The 20,765-nt window shown below is 39.2% G+C and overlaps 1 protein-coding gene across 11 annotated transcripts in view; it reads left to right on the forward strand.

The window, feature by feature from the left end:
* MAST2 (microtubule associated serine/threonine kinase 2) overlaps positions 1–20,765 on the forward strand; it is a 187,856-nt gene that overhangs the window by 140,971 nt on the left and 26,120 nt on the right. For all 11 annotated transcript variants that reach the window (XM_071436627.1, XM_071436628.1, XM_071436630.1 and 8 more), the window contains 7 exons: positions 5,387–5,462; positions 6,336–6,545; positions 12,255–12,356; positions 16,229–16,361; positions 17,994–18,055; positions 18,709–18,794; positions 20,189–20,397. In XM_071436627.1, the coding sequence (XP_071292728.1) occupies positions 5,387–5,462; positions 6,336–6,545; positions 12,255–12,356; positions 16,229–16,361; positions 17,994–18,055; positions 18,709–18,794; positions 20,189–20,397 (878 nt within the window). The remainder of the gene's footprint in view (positions 1–5,386; positions 5,463–6,335; positions 6,546–12,254; positions 12,357–16,228; positions 16,362–17,993; positions 18,056–18,708; positions 18,795–20,188; positions 20,398–20,765) is intronic.

Consider the following 20,765-nt stretch of genomic DNA (forward strand, 5'->3'; position numbering starts at 1 on the left):
AAGTAGTAATTTCCTAAAAATGTATTTCTTCACTCAGTGGTCTTGTTTGATCAGCTTTAATGAAAAGCAGATGAACAAAATACATCAGACATTTCCTTTAATTGGCAGCCATGGCTTTATAATTTAAAAGATGGTGTCATAGTTAATGTGTATTCATTTTCCGTCCTATATGACTGCAGCCTTACATCTGTTTTTGAGAGAGGAACTAGCATTTTGAGATGTCACTGCCAAATGCTGAGATTGGTTTTTTGTCTCTGTAATCCAAGATATTTTTTTTTAGAAGAGTCAGATGATCCTTTTATGCTCCTAGGTATAGAATATTGCCTAGATGTAACTTTTGGAAAAATACACGTACTTTTTTGGCTAGAAATGTACCATTTTCTAGCTGCAAATGATCTATTCATACAGAGCACTCCTAATGATCAAACTGGATGATAAAACTAACAAAGTGTGCAGTCATGGAGGGTGCACTGACAGGTTGGTAGCACCTCTGCTTTGCTTGAGGTGTTCTGCCAGTGTGCCTTGAGGATACTCATCTTTTATTTAATCATGCCTTATTTGAAATGCCCAGAATTTCTGCCCTGAAGAAATGGCACTGGCTCTTTCCCAGCTGCTTTCCTGTGCAGGGGGAAGGAGGGAACAAGAGACCAGCACTGAAATGCAGGGGTGTGACATCCTTATAAAGCTGCTTGCAAAATCCAGGAGCCTGTTCTCTCATCTGTCTCAAAAAGGTCCAGTACTCATGTGCTCAGTCAAAGAACATATTTCCATGTGAGCCACCTGTTTTGGTGCTTGTTGTGTGTCTTCAGTAGAAGAAAAGTCTTCTTTATTACCTGCGGAAGTAGCTCCTAAATATCATCTCTCAACTGTTCTCTCTCTCTCTCTTTTTTTTTTTTTTTTTTTTAATAATGCAACCTTCAAATTCTTTCAAGTTATTGACCAACAGGGAGATCCCCAGGCTACATTTGTTATGTTCAGATCAATCCTGGGCATCACCTGAACAAGATTTTTTTTCCTCCCTGGAGTAAAATGCATGAAAAGTTGTGAATACTTGCACGAAACTTGGCATCATTACTCTTTTTAAGTTAAAGAGATGCTGCCTTCCATCTTTTCCCAGTTCTCTTCACTTGTCATCTTTAGCAGTTGCTCACATGTGGGAATGTGTGGAGAATGTAGGAGATAAAAGTAGAGTTAACTAATAAAGACTTTTTCAGGAGCTGCCTTTGTGCAGTCACTCAGCCCACCAATCTGCCCATTTTTCTTGATCTCTTTTAGTATTTCAGGATAATGTTGTCTAGGTAAAAAGGGCAGAAGATTGTTGCAGTGAATTTTTATATAGTTGAAGTAGATGAGATCATCCTTCTTCATCTCTTTGCTGGGTAGTGCTTTTTAAATGCAATCCTCCAGCCTGACTTTTAGCATGCTGGATCCTGCGGTTGAGAATATACAGACAAAACAACTGGAAAATACCAAAAAAGACTCCTGATGATAAAATGCCCAAGAAGCAATAGGTGTTGTGAAAACCAGTGGCCCACACAGTTGATTTTTATCTTTCATCCTGCAGGCTGTGGGGCTCTCTCATCTCAGTGCACTTCAGAGGCAGCTTTAACCACTTGAGTAATCGTGGTGTGTTCATCCCTTCACGCTGCTCCCAGGCAGGGCCATCCACCACAAGCTGTGGAGCAGGGATTCACATCCCCGTGGATTTGGGGAAGGATAATAGTTTTATATTCTACAGCACAAGGCATCTGTTCCTTCTGAAAACACATTCTAACTGTATTACAGATAATGTTGGTCTCTTTTTTTCCTCTCTCAAGACAGTGTGTCCTGTGGACTTGACTTGAAAAGGTTTTTCAAAGTGGTTGGTTTTATATTTATTAACTTTTGGGTTCAGTCACCTTTTTCATGGTTTTCTGATATGAAGTAAACTGGGTATCCTTATTTATTCTTTGCTCTGCTCATTACTCCAACTTTGTGTTTTCATTCTGAAGCAGTCTCAGTCTTTGCTGGCATGCATAAAACCCCTGAAATATTGGAAAGCAGAAGTTGCAGCCCCTGCTGCTGGGGAAGTTTTCTGACTTCTAGTATTAATGTAACTTTCATTACCTCAAAGATTTAAATATTTATTTCTTGGGAGAAGAGGAAGGCTCACCTTCAGCAGAAGGCTTATCTTAGTGCCTACTTTATCCAACTTTAGCTCTCTAGTTTTCAAATTCTTTATTTTGTGTGTCTGGAAATGACAGAAAATTAAAGCCTATAGTTTTAAGTTTCCTATGAGAACTGACTTTGGTCATATCCTGTAAATACAACCTAATTAAACCTTTATATACAGTGTGAAAGCAGAGGGAAACGCAGTGCTTTCAGCTTTTTTGCTTTTTCCTAATAAGCACAGTTATCATAGTGAAGGAAAAATTACCTATTCATAAACATGTCAGTTTTATTTAGTCACCCTTAAACTAGATTTTGTGAGATTTAAGTTATTGCGTAAATGTTGCTCCTCGAAATAGCTCTCCATAAGCTATTTTCACTTTGAAGCATCAGATAAGGAGACATGAGTTTTGACAGGTTGAAGGCAACAGAAATCTTTGTGGGAGATAGATATCCCTGAAAATCCACCTCCACGTTGTCTCATAAAGTGGAGGAAGCGTGAAGGAGGGGAAAAGAGAGAGTAGTTTTTCATTCTGCTGTTAAGCTTAAGGGGACAGATATTATTCTTCTAATGTCTGCTCTGCTGAAATGAAAAACTCACTGACAATAATCACTTCTGTGACCTACCTACCTGCACCAAGAAAAGGGAAGGAGCCTGCCTTTTGTCTTAAAATGTTATGCACGTGCACAGCGTGTGTTCTCTGTTTTGCAGAAAATAATCTGTTCTTTTGTGAGGCTTGAAATTTTAGACTGGTTTGGTTCTGCTTGTGAAATTTTTGGTGTTGGGTAGATGTGTGAAGCTTCTGCATTTGAAAAGATGTCATGCCAGTAAAATGTCTTAGACTCCTTTTATCTTATTTCTAAATTTCCTTGTGTTCTCCCTTGGTGGCATTCAGTTATCTGCCCAGTCCTTGTTCCTTTTTCACCTGGTTGTGTCCTAGAGGTGCTGTAGAGAACCTGGCAGTGCTTGGCAGGTAGCCTTTGGTTAGTTAGGTATCCAGCTAATTAGTTCCTTAGTTTCCCAACCTAAGAATCCACATTAGAAATGATGGTGCAGTATATTATGTTGCAGTCTTGCTATAGTCAGCTAGACATTTAATTCGACCTGGTATATTGAGCAAATTTTATTTCGGGTGACAATGCGCACCTTGATCCAAAGTTTTATCCAGAGATTTTTGGGTATTCTGTTGTTTTGGTTGGTAGAAAGTGGTAGAAGGTGAGAGACAAAACTACAAATGCCCAAGGAAGCACTTTCTTGCCAATTGGTGTGCACAGACATTGTTTCATAAACAAAAGCAAACGCAGTAAATTCTCCTATCATGGTTCTCCCTAAGGAAATGCTACATCTGCTGGCAGGACAGCTCAAGTAGCCTGATTTCTGCAGAGCTCTTAATTTCCTGTATCCATATGAATAAAGTGCCTTGAAAGCAAAAGGCAAAATCCCTCATGTTTTATTGTAGCCCTAAGACAGCAAATACTTAAGCATGTGCAAATTTTAGTGTTAAAGTGAAGTATGTGTGTGCTTCAGTATTTCTGTGTAAGTATCAAAGGGCTTATATATACTTGTAATTTATACCTCACTTAGATCACACAGAGAAAAATTACATCAGAGAAAAATAAATTCTTCAATAACTGTGTTCACCAAGTCCTCCAGCTCCATATGAAGTACCAGTAAACAAGTGTGGTGTTTGTGTCAGCATGTTTTGTCTTAAGAGAAAAAAGGATGAGGATAGCAGGCTAAATGTGCAGGGGAATTTGCTTATAACTCTGCAATTTAAATGTTTTTACCCAAATGTTTAATTATGTCATACATTACATATGAATAGAGATGTAAGTTTCTTTTTAAAGAAAATTCTTCTTGATTAAAAATAGCTATCTATGCAGCTTAGGAAAGTTGATGAAAATGTCTTTTTACTTGCTATTCATAACATCCAAATCAGTTTTCTTCTTCAACATAAGGATTCAGTGACAGATTTAATCTGAAGTGCATTTTCTCAAGCTAAGGGATAAGCAGTAATAAAAACAAGACATGATGTAATTCATGGAATTTCAGTACAAGGCATGAAAAGAGTTTGGTACTGCTACAGTCTGTGACCCAATGAGTTAAATTTTCTTTGAATTGTTAATATATGTTGCCAAAAGAATGGTTTTGCTCTAAATAGGTTAGCAGGAAGGTAGTAACTGTAATGCATTCCAAGTTTAAAATGCATTTATTCCATTTAGAGAGATCGATTTCATCCTTCACTAGAAAGTTTGAAATGTTTGAAGGCATTCAAGATAAAATTGTATCTTTTGACATAGAGTATTTTTAGGACTATTTAGTACTCTTAAAATCATGAAGGCAATGATCATGTAAGATGCCAAATAATTGAAGCCCTTGTTTGTCTGGAATGTTGAAACGAGGTAGCTGGAGCGGTGAGCTGCTGCAGGCGATCTGTGGCTGGGGATTATCTGCATTACCTCATCCGCCTGTCCTTGGTGGCAGAGTGAGTCAGAGCCCTGCATACCATCAGATGTGATGAAACAAGATGCAACCCTTCTTTAAAAAACCTACCCAAACAGTAACATAAATGCAGCTTGTCAAGATTTACTGTCCTGTTTTTTTTTTTTTTTTTTTTTGTGTGCCTTAAAGTTTCTTGCTAACTGTGCATAAATGCATATGGATCCATGGTGTAATGTGCATCAAGGGAGTGCAGCTCTCATAAAAGTACTCTGTCCCTGTTGCCTGTGGGATTTATTTTATATGTAAGATTTAGCTGAATAACAGTGCTCGTGCACTATCCTTCAAAGGAAAACAAATCTTCTCAACTTCTTTACTTCCTATTGCCCTGCTCCCTTCTGGCACTGGAGACTTCAGAGCTCACTGTGGTTTCTTTTGGAGTGGGGCTGCTCCTGCTGCCATGGAGGGCAATCACAGGATGAGGGGAATAGCAAATCTATCTGCAATAAACACACTGGGGTTTTGCAAGCTTCTGTGTTAGGGTTTGCAACCACTGGAAATGGAATAGGGGGGTTTCTGCCAGAGCCTGTGGGGACAGGGATGTCAGCATCTCCAGGAGACTGCAGACTGCAACTGCTTGCCAGGATCTTCTCTGAGGTCCAGCATCTGCACAGTAATGAAGCGAACTCAAAGCTTTGGAAGGGCTACAGTCAATGTGGCAGCATTATGATCAGCACTGGGTTTTGAAGTTTTGGTGTGATATCTGTAAATGATAATGTGATTTCTTTTCTCCTCCAGCCCTGGTCGCTCTCCAGTTTCCTTTGACAGTGAAATAATAATGATGAATCATGTGTACAAAGAAAGGTTTCCAAAGGTAAAGAAATAATTTTTGAATAATGCATTCAATGAACTTGTGTCCAAGCTCAGAATTAGTTTATAGTGCTGGCTGGAGAAGGAGTCCAGCTTTTACTTCCCATTTCCAAGCAGTGATTGAGAGTTTGAAGCTGCCTCCTCATCTTCATATCTTAATTCTACAGTAGAAGAAATAAATTTGGTAGATGTAGAGATGAGGATGGAAAAGGCTGAATTGGTTTTTTTTGTTTGTATTTCATATTTGCTAAATTTCTGATGTCTGCTATTGGCACGAGAAATTCTCACTAGAGTGAGAAGAAGGGCCATGCCTTGGCTTTTTAAAAAGCTGGATAATGAAACCTGTGGAAGCAAGTTAAAAGTCAAAATCTCATTGAAATGAGTGTAGAAGATTGTGTATCCCACAGCTGTCGATATGGCCATTCCTTCCCGTTCCACCACCAGCAAAAATAGATGTTTCTCTGGAGACAGGATATCAGGGCTTGTAGTGATAGAAACGCCGTGTGTTTCTTGCTTGGGGCAATGATTTTCAGCTTCCACAGTCTTGTCTAAAAGTTCTGAAAACTGCCTCACATCTTACATCCTTACTTTGGAGACCCAGGGAGGAATACAGCCTCAGGACCAAGATGTTTTTTATGGTCATTTACATTTTCAGAAAGCATGTTTTGATTAATTTTTGTTATTTGCTCATGTGAATATAACTTTTGCCTCTGATGTGCTATCTTGATTCTCAGAAAATGCTACTGTATTTTGGAATATTTTTTAAGCCTTGTGCCATTTGATATTGCAAATGTTTCTTTAGCACCCTACTTGTTTATGCTTTAAGGTCTGCCTTAGTAAAATTCAGGATTAATTTCTCTTTATTCTGCACTTTTAGGCCACGGCACAGATGGAAGAACGGCTGGCTGAGTTTATTGCCTCCAATGCTCCTGAGAACGTGCTGCAATTAGCAGATGGGGTCCTAAGTTTCATTCATCATCAAGTTATTGAACTGGCCAGAGATTGCCTAGATAAATCACGTGAAGGTCTTATTACTTCTCGGTACTTTTATGAGCTGCAGGAAAACTTAGAGAAACTTCTCCAGGATGTAAGTGCCCTCTGGAAAGTAGAATATATTCTTTTGATTGAAACTTTAACCAATAAGCCAGAGCTTTGATTTAAGGAGAGACAGTGTGGATTCCAGGGGAGGGGCAGCAGGTGGGGGGTGTCAGGAGATCTGAGATGTTCCAGTCTCCTGGAAAAGGATCTACTGTGGGAATATTTGAGTAAATCACTTCACCTGGGAGCTTTGTTGGTACAGAAATTAAATGTGAATATGAGTAGGTCAAAGGCAGTCTTTACCATTTATGAAAATTGGGTTTATTCAGCTGAACAAAATTACTGAAATCTTTTCTCATGAACTTCAGGACTCTGAGTGGCTTACTGATTACAATAGAGCCTTCAAGGAGTGAAAACACCATAGTTATTAGTGTTGCTGTAAATTTTTCACAAAAGATTTTCTTGAGCTGAACGTAATCCAGTTGTGGGCTTTTAGTACTTGGATGTGTTTTGTGGCATTCAAAGCATATGAAAATACACAAGGGGGCGTAATTTTAATGCAGTCTCAGTATGCTTCAGCTACTCATTAAAATTTGCTCTTTCCCTTCAACATGAAAACAATATTAAATTTCAAACATCTCTTAGAATTTATGCCATAATTGTTGTGAAGAGTCTATTGCCAATTGCTGAGTCCAGACCTCTGTTTAGGAATATCTTCCTAATCCTCTGCTTTAATGATAGAGCGAGCTGAAAAAAACTGATTTTATAAATATTGCATTCTCAGATAGCAAATATCACAGAGACACCTGGAAACAGAACATCTAAAATACTTTGTTTTCTGTTATGATTTTCATTTTATTTTACCTTTATTGATAAGTTTGCCAACTCACTGGCATGAATTGCACTAGATTATGTCCCTTTGCCACTCTTTTCAGACATTAGAAAAAGGCAAATGAGTAAAAATACTATATTAGTATACATTTGTTGTATTAAAGAGCTTTGTGAAAGCTGCAGGAACTTCCCTTGTATCAGCTAAATTTTTTGGCTGCCCCATTTATGTAAGTGTGGCTGTAATTTTTCTGGTATTTGTTATGCTTGAGAGAAAATTGAGTCATGTTTGGATCTGTGGTGTTCTGCTTGGATGGGGAATATAATTTTGACAGACCAAGAGAGGAAGGGAATGTGTTTTGAGGGTCTATATGATTGTCTGCCTATTGGATATCAGTAACCACTTGTGGATCCCCCTTCTATCTCCAGAGTCTGGAAGCAGAGTATTTGCACATGTCAGCTGTGAAATAAGGGATCAGGTCTCTTTGAGTGATGGTTTGGAAGTTGGGAAGGTTTCATTAAAAGTGACTTTGTATGCTCAGCAAATCCCTTATGTTTCAGGGGCACAGGAGGACTACAGTGTGTTTTACTGCTTTTGGTAGCAGATCCTTGGAGCCTGAAACTCTCCCTGTCCCTGACTTTCCTCCTGTGTGTGGACAGTGATTTCTTACACCATAAGGAACTGAGAGAGCCATAAATTAGGGCTGGCCACTTCCAGGCTGCATTTTCAGTCCTGTCTTCTGGCCTGAAGAGGTTAATCAGGGTCTCAGAGAAGGTGTGGGTTAGATAAATCAGCTTTTCCTTTTCTCCCCTTTCCCTCAGAACAAATCCTCAAAATATACTTCTTAAATGCCCCTTCCCCCTTGATCCTACAGGTATTATCCTGCTGCTCTGAAATACTGGGAAAGGTGTCATTGAACTGTGATTAGAGGAGATACAATGGTCATCTGAGCTTGCTCAGGAATTGACATTTGGGGCTTTCTTTGCCCTCTTCCTCCTTAACATCTTCTGTGGAGTGAGGGCAAGAGAGGGGTCAGCTTTTCAGTGTGATTGATTTACTCTGGGAAGTAAGGTGGGCTAGAGGTGATTAAAGGAAAGTTTAGAGAGGCAGAACAGGCTGGGAAGGAAGGGAACAAAGACATTAAAGACATTAGAGGAAAGCCAAAGGCTTCATTCCACATCTTTCTCATTTTTTTTTTTTTTTTTTTCCTGTCCTATGGATTTTTCTGTTCCTTAGCTTATCATCTTTTAGATTTTAATATTTAAGAGCTACTTATTTCCTCTGCTTGCCTAGTCTGTGCTTTGCACTTCAGACTGCATTCTGCAAGGAAATAATTGGAACATTTTAGTCAAAATATATAGAAATTGGTGATATTATTTCCTTTGGATGACTCACCTGAAGCACAGGACATTTTGGAGTCAAGTTTAAACTATTCCAAATTTGATGGCAGGATGTTAGCCTTTGTTTAGGTTGTAAAGTATCATAAATAATAGATACATAAATAGTACCAATTAGAAGGTAATTCAAAGAGCTGTGCAGCTTGGGAGTCGTATGGTCTGTGTAGGAGGCTATGGAGTTTTATGGTATATTTTTATAACATATTGAAAGATTGGAAAGATTCTTTATTGGTGAATAATGAGGTCAGCAAGTGGCAGAAATATCCACAGATTTTCTTACAATTTTACTGTGAAAGAATGGATTCTCTCTCTTAAAAATTCTTTTTAAGGTATTGATTCTAATATCTGGTAACAAATTAAACTTGCACAGCATTTCAAACCATAAAATGGAAACTTGATTTAATATATTGTACTTTGAGTAAAAATGTAAAACAGACTGTTTGGGTATGCAAATAATGAGCTGTTTAAATGCACCAAACCAGAAAGCTTTTGGAAGATTTTTAGATCCTGACTTTTGTAATAACATGCCAACAGATCTCATTAGCTATGGCAAATGAGATCTTTTCCCTTGTTTGGAGCATGAAATACTGTCCTTTAGCCAGAAGAACTTATCACATCATTGAAATAATCATGAGGTAAAAATGAATGTGAGAGATTTTCTTCATTTTGGAAAACATGAACTTGAATGCTACACTTCACATCAAAGTAGAAATGCAAAAAAATAAGATAAAGCACTTATATAAAAAAGAACATGTGACATTCAGTTCTTTACCTGTTACCATGGGTTAGAATCTCAGGTTACTGAGGAACAAAAGGTTATAGGCAGTTATTCCTTGGCTGAATCACTAAGGTAGAAGTAGCCTAGGTGTAGCCAGTTGGGCAGGAAGGTGAAGGATTACAGGTGTTTCTGTGAACAAAAGGAGCAGGGGAGGGCATGAGCATTCTACAGCAGTGGCTGATGCTGCATATTGGCAAATGGGTATTCTGGCTGGGGTTGCTTTCTTAGTAGGAGCCTGAGTGTGAATTTATCAGTCCTTGGCTTTGCAGGTCTATTGTTTTGGTTTCCATCAGTCTATTAGCTCAATTACAGCGTTGTGACTTGCATATCCCAGTTATTGGTCCTGCTGAAGCCCAGGGGAGGACAGTGATTTTAATTTCATGCCCCAGCAGCCACAGTTAGTGACGGATGGGTCTTTCAGAGGAGGGAATCGGTTTGTAAATTACCCATCCCTGCCTCCTGTGCACGTGTCGCCAGCAGCGTGTGCAGGAATGGCACCAGCCCCTGCCCAAAGCCCTCCTGGGGACAGCAGGGAGCCCTGAGGTGCCACCAGCAGCCCGAGCCCGGCGCGTGGTGCTGGGGACGCGCTGCTGAGCTGGCACAGCTGGCACCTGGCCCATGGGAGCGGCAGCTTGGCTGGGCACACCTCCTGCTCCTGGGCTCTGTCCGGGGGACACTGGGGACACTGGGGACAAGGAGTGCGTGGGGATGGCCGGGCTGTCCTGTGGGAGCAGCAGAGAGGAGGAGGCAGTTTCACTGCGGATCCTGGGAGAGCAGCGCTGCGCAGAGATGATGGCTGAGTGGCTGTTACAAGTTGTGTTTGGTTTTTGTAAATGCTTTTTTCCTTTTCCTTTTGCTTTTCTGTATCATTTGGCAGTCATGGTCTAGCTTTTCATTTTCAAAACAGACACCTGATTAAACTAGCTGCATTTTTAAATTGTTTTGCCTAGATTGTCAGAGATGAGAAAAGGAGAAAACAAAAGGACTTGATTTAAAAGACTAAGTTCTCTTTAACAGTACAAATGGGTGCAAAATGATGAATTATATCTATTATATTATATTTTTTGCATAATATAACCTATGTGGGGGGGGAGAAAAGAACTTTCCAATTGCATGGCTCAAGTTTAAAATAATACAAAGTTGTTGATGTTTTATCTATTCATTTCAGTGCAGCTAACCTCTGGTGATCTGGAATGGCTTTTAAAATATGAAAGCATTAATTTCTTTCTAAAATTCATATTGTAACTTGTAAGTTTGCATAATGCATTAGAGAACACAAAGTGTCTACTTATCATTTTTTGTTATGATTATTTTCTATTTTATAATTTTAAAAAATCTTCTAATTAGGAAAAGAAATCACAACTTATTTCAATATTTCTAAAATAATCTTCTGTTTAAGGCTCCATAGCCAGGAAGGACCTCTGATGTTGTTTTTAGATAATGAACTAGTAGGTACATCATTCTCTTCAAGGTTAAAATTCTAGCCAGTGCTAACGAGTGCAGAAGGACACAATCAACATTTATATTCTGACTGGTGTAAAAATGAAAAATAATGAACCTCTAAATATTTTTTCTTTGGCAGCAAAGTATCAGAGATTTGTTATATAAGATGCTCCTTGTGTATTTCTAGTTCTGAATTTCTGCTCCCTGTGTTTGTATTACTCTTTTAGGTGGTCACCAGTGTGATTTGACTTCTCAGACATATAATGACATGTAAATATGTCTTCTTCTTAGGTGATTCTAATGGACAACATTAAATGAACCTTTTAGTTTATTGCTGCTTGCACTGTTGTTGATAAAATATCACTCTTATAAGTATCTGGCTCTTTGTCAGCAAAAGCTCATTTATTAAGTTCTGAACATATTTGTTCAGAATATGTTAAAGCACAATTTTTAGCTCTTGGGGAAAAATAGCTGTACTTTGTTTAAGAGTTTTTGCATTGCCAATTTTTTATCACTCTGCCATGAAATACTATTATATTTCTGCTCCAGAACTCATCATGTAGCCATTGTGTGCTTCATCAAGAGAAGGGTAATTGCTAAGGGGGTTTTTGTGTTGCTTTTATTTCTTTTTTTAAAAATTATTTTTGTTTTGGTGTGTTTGCTGTTGTAAAAAAACAACCCATCACACAAATACACACATACATCTTGAAACTAAGACTTCAATTTATACTGAAATCTGGTGAAGTAACAGACAGGACTAAATCCTCTGAATTAAGTTTTTATATGCTCTTTTCTTTGCTTATCTGCTTGGACCTATATAACATACATTGCAATGCTGGAATTTTATCAATCCTACTCACCAGGATTGATAAAACTGAAAAAGGAGAAACTGAGATTGAATTTTTCTTGATGATGAAGAGAAATTCTAGCTCAAATTCTAGCTGAAAGTAAAGCTCAGAAATGTGTCTGTTAGTGATTACCTAGATGTCAGTGTTGTGTGGAAGGTAAAATTGAAAGAATCAATATTCCTCTGCTCATTTTAAAAAACAAACTGAGCCCACATTGTATCTATTATAATTGATAGGTGATATAATGCAAACAGAGCCTTTGAAATATCTCTTGCATGATAATGTGAGTCAGATGCGATGGAAAAGCCGCGGCATCCCTGAGCAAGCTGAGCTCAGCCTGCCCTCACCCAGCTGTGCTTTTGCTGCTGGGTTGGTTACTGAGCTGGTGATTGCCTTTAGGATGTGAGACAGAGAAATTCAGAGTTCAGTGCTGGACCCTGACGTGCTGCTGTGCTCCCCACAGGCCCACGAGCGATCCGAGAGCTCCGAGGTTGCCTTCGTCACGCAGCTGGTGAAGAAGCTGATGATCATCATCGCCCGCCCAGCGCGGCTGCTCGAGTGCCTGGTGAGTGTGGGCCTGGGCAGGCTCTGACAGTGCTGTGCCCTTGAGGAGATGAGGGACACAAAGCCTTCAAAAGAGACCTTTACATGCTCATTAAACACTGATGAAAAATAAATTGATATTGGAAAAGAAAAAGAAGTACTAAATGGCTTCTGCATTAATATAGAAGTAGTTCTGCAATGGACTGTCAGCTGCATCAGCAGCTAAATTATGTTTTAGTATAAAGTTTGTGGCTGAGGGGCCAGATGCAGTTGTAAACATCATTCCATGCTACTTGATGCCACTGGATGTTCCTCATGTTGTTAATAGCTGCTGTAAGGAGCCTGTAAATGTCTGTATGAGGTGTGCCCAGTGTCCAGGGTCCTGTGCTAAGCCAGAGCTGTCACTAAGGAAGAAGTTCCATGACATAAATGGTGTTTGGGCTCTGGGACTCAAACTCTTCCTGTAAACCCAGCAATTGGTGAATCCTGGTGTCAGGTTTTCCAGCTGTGAACACACAGTGGGATATCCCTGTGTGAGAGCCTAGGAGATTTGGAAGCCTAGGTTTGAAATCCAGTTTGGTGCTATGGGAATACAAGCAAAAGCAAGTCTCACTCCTTTTTAACAACTTAATTTGGCTAATTATAATGCATTTTAAGAAATTTAATACTAGAAAATGGTGAAAAATTTTAGGCAATTCCAGTGAAATAGGCCACTGTATCCCAAAGTTCTGCAACTACAAAAATATTTCCTTGGTGTGGTGGAGAAGCAGCTTGAAAACCTGTATTTTCACTGTCATGCCATAGCAACAGGGTTAATGTAAACCTTCAGTATATATAGAAAGAGGTGCACACAATTGAAAGGGTTCAATTCAGTGACTGTATTTCAAAAGGATGTTGAAAAATTAATGAGAATGTAGAAAAGTCACCAAAAATTGTGAGGTGTCACAAATCTACAATGGAAATTTAGGTAATGGCAAGATTAAATTCCCTGGTGTGTTGGCACGTGCTCGTGGTGGCTCTTTCTGGACATGGAAGTGACTGAGATGCTGCAGGTGTTTGAAAGATCAGAGAAGTTGGATGGATTAGGGATCTGTGGCTGGCTATAAAAGCACAGTTAACATGAGGGTTATGTTGTGGTCAGTGTGTCCATGGGTGACTTTTATTCCTGGAGTCACTGAAAAATGAATGACTTTTGTGGAGCTTTCTTTGACAAAGTAGACAGGAGTGGTCCGGTCTTTGGTATCAGTTTTTGGAAACACCTGCAGAAGTTCTGAGAACCAGTAGACTTTGGAGGGTTACTTATTCCTCCTCCACAGCTGTCAGATGGATCACTTTGCTGGGAATCCTGCAGTGGAAGGAAAGCCACTGTCAGTGAGGAAGTTGCTTGCACAACCAGCAGGACAGATACCTTCACTTACTGATTCCAGAAATCTCTGCCAGACTGCGCTGAAAATCCTGGCCACAACTCCATTCAAATTGGGAATTCCTTGGTTTTCAAACCATATTTGTGATTTAGATGAGTTTTTGTGACTCCCACTTATATTCTTCCAGCACTTCAAAATTTATTTTGGCAGTGAAGGCAATGGAGAAAGGAGATAAATTTAAACTCACTGTGTTTGTATTTGCTGCAGTCACTATTGTCATTTTTGCTTGTGTACACTCATCATCTAGGAAAACTTGGAACCTCAGAAGGCCTTAGGAACCCATGTCTGTACCTGCTGAGTTCCAAACTCAAGGCAGCTCTTAGTTGCAAATCAAGAGGTCTCCAGGTCCTTCTATGTCTTCTCCACCCTGACGTTCTGCAAAATGAGTGGGAGCAGGTGGAAGCAGCAAAGTCATTGAGATTTGAGTAATGAATTCCCAAGTATGTAGTGACAACCTTGACAATCAAGTGGCCAGACTCCAAAGTATAGAAATAGTATCTGGATGTGTGGGTTAGTCTTACCTGTTTTTTTCAACGTGCATTGCCTTTCTAGCAATTTTTTTCCCAAATATCTATTTTAATCTGGTGTCATGAAGAACTAAATTCTAATGTTCCTTTTGTCCCATAAACCAAGAAATATAGTAATGGATAGTTAACTGTTTAAATAGTTTTTGGGAACCAATTTTCATTTTTATCTTTAACATACTTTGTTTGTAATTCCATCTTTGGCTTCAGTTATATGTGAATTTATAAAAAGTTTTTCTATTATTTAGTATTAAGGTTAATTTAAGTAACACAGCTCATTCTTCTTTCTTCCTTGTAAATGAAGTAAGTGTCCATGTAGACAGTACTTGTGATGAATATGATTGTTTTAATGCAGTCAAAAACATTTAAGTATTCCAAAGTTCAGCTATTTGGCTTCTGTCTTTGCATTACTTGTTGGACTGTGAAATGTTTATTGGCAGACAATCTCTGAGGCTTCAAGAAAATGATAGTGTGGTTTGTGCATCTCTGAAACCATCTTTGGGGAAAAGTATCTAATTTTTTTTTTGTTTATTTTTCCATACCACCCACCTCCCCTTAGTAGGGTTCATTCTCCTGTATTCAAATGATTAAACCTACCATAAAGAAGTCAGAACTGGAATTTATATAGTTCCTTAATGTTTTGTATGTTTGGGGTTTTTTGTCACCAAGTTGGTTTTTTCCCTCTCTCTTTTACTGACCAATGAATGACCTGCAGTTGTACCTCGAGAAGTCCTTCCTTGGCTCCACCATCCCTCTCCCTGCATTCTGGTGACCATGTCTCTCTGTGATCCTCTCTGGTCTGGCTCCTGCTCTCTGCCACTTCTGGGACTGTTGATTAATCCTCTTCCAGAGGAGTTGGGAAGGAACTCTGTTTCTCACATTGTTGCTGTCTTTGGTGACAGCATCCAACCAAGCAGCATTGCTTGGAGCAGTCATGGAAAAGCGCATCTGTTCTCTGTTCAGGTCTCTTCACATCATTACAAGCTCTAATTTCCTTTTCTTGTTTGCAGTTCTGTGCTCTTTTTCTCTCACGTTGCTGACCACACAGCAGTTCTTTCCTGATGCCCTCACTGTTATCTGTGCATGCTCAGCTGTTTGCTCAAACTCTTCCCCTTTCACCCTCCCAATTCACTGGAGAATTTTTGAAGAGTGTTGGTGAAGCTGCTCATTGCTGGTGAATGATGAGGTTTGTAGTGGGGAGAGCTAAAGTTAACTGGTGAACTTGTTCCTAAGCAGAGTGCTCCTGCTGCCCAAAGCTTGTCTTTTGTTTCCTGCTATATCTCTTAGTCCAGTGCAAGAGAACACACCTTCTCTAACCTTTTCTGGCCTGAGAGATCACATGCACCACCACTGAGTCACTAAAGTGATCCTGTACTGTAGGATACAGGGCAGCAGTACTTCTTATGAAAAAAGTTGTTTTATTAATAATTTTATTAGCAGTTGCTGAGGTTAGGACAGTGGCAGGATTGGGTGGGTGTATGGCTTGATCAGAAGTGACTACTGACAGCAGGAAAGGCTTTTCTTGGGTTAACTCACCTGTCAGATGGAGGTGGCAGAAGGTGGTGCCTCAGTTCTCATCACAGACCTTTCCCTGGCACGTCTCAATGTGACAAAACTGGGAATTGTGTCCACACTTAACACTTATGTTAAGAGGACCTTTTGAAAGTTTGGGTTTGGTTTTAGAAAGTCCCTACAGTCCTTGTTCTGTTTTGATTTGCAGATGTAAACCTGTGGACACCCCGTGGGATGTAACTGTCTGTTGGTTTTGCAGAGCAGAGTGGGAAGCTTTGCCTTGCTTGTTGTAACTGGAAATGTTCTGCATCACTGCTGAGCCCAGAATTACCTTTGGATGTTCCTGAGGATTCCCCTCTAAGGGGGAGAAACCTTTCATAGCTGTAAAGCTGTATGATTTACCTCTCTCTGTGTCTCTCACTGCTTTGCTGTAGGAGTTTGATCCTGAAGAGTTCTACCATTTGTTGGAAGCTGCAGAAGGCCATGCCAAGGAAGGGCAAGGAATTAAATGCGACATTCCTCGTTACATTATCAGCCAGCTGGGACTCACCAGGGATCCCCTGGAGGGTGAGAACTCTTCTTATGTACTTTGCAAACTGTTGAAAGGATAGTCAGATATCCTGGTCACTACATAGCTGAAGGATGCTTTTGTTTTATTGATTGAATTTCTAGGCCATTTTTCCTTATTTTCCCATTTGCTGTCAAATTCTAGACTGTCCTTTTCAGCCCCATGTCTCAAAGGAATGTTGCTGGGGTAAGGATGGCACATCAATAGTGACAGTTCTTTACTTATGATGTTAATAATGTCTCCCTGTATCAAAGCTGAAACAATGTTAGAAAATAGCTTTAGGATTTAACTGTTTTCTTTGTGCTGATGGACAGTAAAAGTAAATTTACCTGGTTTTTTTTTGATCTGTCTAGATAGGCCTGCTAGTGGCCTGATTGGAAAGTATTTTGTCATCCCACTTGATTGTCCTCTCTGGGAAAAATGTGTTTTTTGTGGTTTTCCATGAGATTACCACAATGAGTATGAATTTTTAGCTGGAGGTGAGATTGAAGCTTTACATCTTGTGTAGCAGCCAAGCCAAAGAGAGCAATGCAAGGACAGAAACAGCTTTTCTGCAAGGTGCCAGAATTGCATATGCTTAACTTAATATAGACATACATTGGCCCAGAAGATTGTAACTTTAGAATTAGTGAGTTAATATTTCTGCCTGGCACTTTGCTGGCTGAAATGACAAGTTTTCTGAGCATGCACAGCTTGTTCAGCAACAATAGAAAGTGTGACAGAGACTGGAGGTTACTGCAGAATCTTTCAGTGATTGAACTATGCTTCTTGTTACCTCAGGAGAGCATAATTTTAACATAAATTAGTAGTCTGGCTGGGACTAGTTTAGCTTCTCTGGTGTTTACTGGAATGACAGTGACAGGTTGACTTCAAGTGAAGAGCTCTTCGGGAAAATTTCTACCAAAGATTGCTAAATGCAATTTAATAGCATTTGTTGAAATCTGACATTAAAGGGAAATTTCCTTTGATCCCTGTCATGGGAGAGAACCTTTCCATTGCTAATTCCCCTTACTAAAGTCAAATTTTCTTTGGAAATGTGGGGAGATGTCAAGATGCCTTATTTCCTACTGTAAGGAGGGCACCCAGAAATGTCAGTGATGTCTGTTCAGAGCCTCCTAAGGTAGGATTTGGGCTTGCAGAGTTTACAGCATCTCCTGCAACAGCTGAGTAGCCTAAACTGACTTTTCCCAGTTTGCTGCTGCTCAGTGTTTTGCAGAATAAGCCACGTCATGTGGAGGGCAGCTGTTTGAAATGTGATGCTTTTTCTTCTTGGAGCACAGAGATGCCACCAGGCTACATGCAGACATATATGTGTGTAATAGGTTTTAATATTAACTAGACAGCACTTTCCCCAAACATGCATTTATTGCTTTTACTTATTATAGAAACTATCTAGAGTAAGTCAGGCTGAAATTAGAACAATTAATTATATTCATCTTTATATATAATACTGCCTGCAGCATACAAGATGTTAAAGGTTATCACTGTATAATTTTGGTGACTTTTTACAGAGGGAGAAAATGTCCTTCATCATCTACAAGCACCTCTTAAAATCCTGGTTTTCCTGCATAAACAAAGAGAATAGTGTTTGATTGAGATCATTAGGAGTAATCTTTCCTCTTTCTTTTCAGAAATGGCCCAGTTGAATAGCTATGACAGCCCAGACACTCCCGAGACAGATGATTCAGTCGAGGTAAAGCAGTAATACACTCACTCTGTCTAGCACTTTTTTTTTCTCTCAAAAGAAGTAGTCTACAGTAAAGAATTAATTATAAGGCAGAGTAATTGTAATTTAAATAAAAAAAAGTGCAGACATTTAAAAGCTCATATTAAAAGTAGAGTACATGCTCATAAAAATGTGAAAATCTTTATACGGCGGTGGTAAAATAGGCATTGTTACCAAGTTTTGTGGATTTTTTTTTTTAATTTTTGGAGTTAAAAATGAAAATAATCTGGAGGAATTATTTATATTCTTTATATTTTACATTTGTAAAATGTGATGGGTATTGAAAAGAGCTGACTTTAGTAAAACCACTGGAAAACTTTAATTATGTAACTGGCTAGGTTTCAAAGATCCTTATTTTATTGCTTTTTTAAAAAAATGTAATATTAAGGAAAGGCCTGAATCTTACAGTCCACTGACTTTTTGTGCTAATAATTTGTGGAGGGAATCTGCAAACACCCTATAGATACAGACAGCTGTCCTAAAGCTGAGGACTCCAGAAATTCAGAAATGGATTGAGTTTGAGTTAATGAGTGCTAAAGAAGAAAAGGACAAAAAAAAACCCCATATAGAATTAAGTCATTCCTGCTCCTGATTTCCACTTTCTTGTTGTCTTTCCCCAGAGCCGTGGGGCCTCCATCCAGTCAAAGAAAACTCCGTCTGAAGAAGAGTTTGAAACTATTAAATTGATCAGTAATGGTGCTTATGGGTAAGACTTTTAGACTTTGAATTAGAGTAAAATGCTATTTTTGTCCTACCCAGCAAAGGGCTATAGCAAGGTTTGGCAAATGTCTGGGTTTTGTTGGGTCCAAAGCATAAAGTAATTTCAGTTGGGTCTTACAGATGTTCCACAGTTGTTGTATCTTCTGCATTCTTCTGGGGGATACAATTTCTTTCATTTATTCAGATTATATATGTAACATATGTGGCTGTTTGTGAGCACTTGAAATGCTAAAAGAAGTGCTAGAATTACACTGGGGTAAATCTACTGTGAGGAGTAATACACGAGAAAGGCTATTAGATTTTATTATCCATTGAAGAATCAAGTATGAATTCAGTCAGTTTCAATTTTAACCACACACACAAGCCTATCCAGAATTTTAAAAGGCAGTTCCTGACTCTTTACAGTTCATAAATCCTTACCAGTGAGGTCATTAGGCTGTTACTGAAAGGCAGTGATACTCAGTAGGTCATAACAACAAAACCTGAGCATGTGCTTGAGTGTTTTGTGGAAGTGGGTGCCTAGTTAACAACAAATCACTTTTTAAAAATTATATGTGGAAAAAGTGTAAGCATGGGTTTTTAGTGAGTGAAGACACAATGGAGCATGTTGAAGAGTCATTATGAGACAAAAAGGTTTTAAATCTCTTCAGTCACATTTCTGCACAGGCCCCATGTCACTTTGTAAAAAGGGGAGAGAGAAGTGGTAGTTTTGCTGTTAGTCACATGTCTTTATCCTGAGTTTATTTTATAGTCAGTGGCTAGTGAGACACAATAGCATGTTAAATGTAATGTACTCCAGAGAAAAGGAAGCGAGTACTGATTCAATAAGGCAGGCAGACTGGATGAAAATTTTATTTGCAAACTGTATTATTAATGTGAAGGAATCTAATGATCTGCAAATGATAGAAGTGTAAGAGATACTTTACTGAAGGAAATCCCTGGTGACAGTGCTGCGTCAGATTATTTTTATGAAGCTTGGAAAAACTCATGCTGATTCCATAGATTTTGGACAATTTTTTAAGCAAAGTGGTCACTGTAGTGTTGAAAAATACATGCTGCTCTGCAATGGTGCTTATGGAACTTTGTGACATTGGTATTTGAGATTTCTCCTTGTTTGTCACATCAGCAAAAATGCTGCTTTATTCAGGAAGGTGGAGTAGCTTTGGGAAGGAAACATCATGGGGCTCCTTCTTTTCTAGGGAAGCTTGTCACTGAAACAGGATTTTCTGGAGTCATAGATAAGTCTGTTAGGATCCATTCAAAGCACTAACATCACTGTTTAAAACACCCCAACAAAACCACAAAGAACTCCAAACCTGAGCCCACGACAAAGCAGTTTGAACTCAAAATGGACCTTTTCCTCTGGGTGTGGTTTTGCAGAGCGGTGTATTTGGTGCGGCACAAGACCACCCGCCAGCGTTTTGCCATGAAGAAGATCAACAAGCAGAACCTGATCCTGAGAAACCAGATCCAGCAGGCCTTTGTGGAGAGAGATATCCTGACATTTGCTGAGAATCCCTTCGTGGTCAGCATGTTCTGCTCCTTTGAGACCAAGCGGCACCTGTGCATGGTTATGGAGTATGTTGAAGGTAACCCTGTTGGTATCCACTCCTCCAGAGGGGCTGTGAGTCCCTAGGACTGACACAACACGTTTGCAGTGAGCTGAGCCTCACTGCTGAGGCCAGAAGTCAGCATGAACTTTCCAGTCTTCATTGGAAAGGCAACCCTCCCTTCCTCCTGTGGGATGGAAGGGCTGGATTCATAGCACATTTGCTTGACATTCCATTTAGAAAAAGATTTAAGAAACATAAGTCTTTGTTCTTTAGCAGCCTTTTTAAAAATAAAGTGTCATTTTATGCTGGGGTTTGTTTTCTTCATTGTTTGGTTTGCTTATTCTTTGAAATATAATTTGATTTTACTTTATCAGGATATCTTATTATAAGCAATATCCACTGGT

This window comes from Agelaius tricolor, unplaced genomic scaffold, assembly GCF_023055355.1.
Source record: "Agelaius tricolor isolate 1412-34295 unplaced genomic scaffold, bAgeTri1.0.p SCAF_11, whole genome shotgun sequence".
NCBI lineage: Eukaryota > Metazoa > Chordata > Aves > Passeriformes > Icteridae > Agelaius > Agelaius tricolor.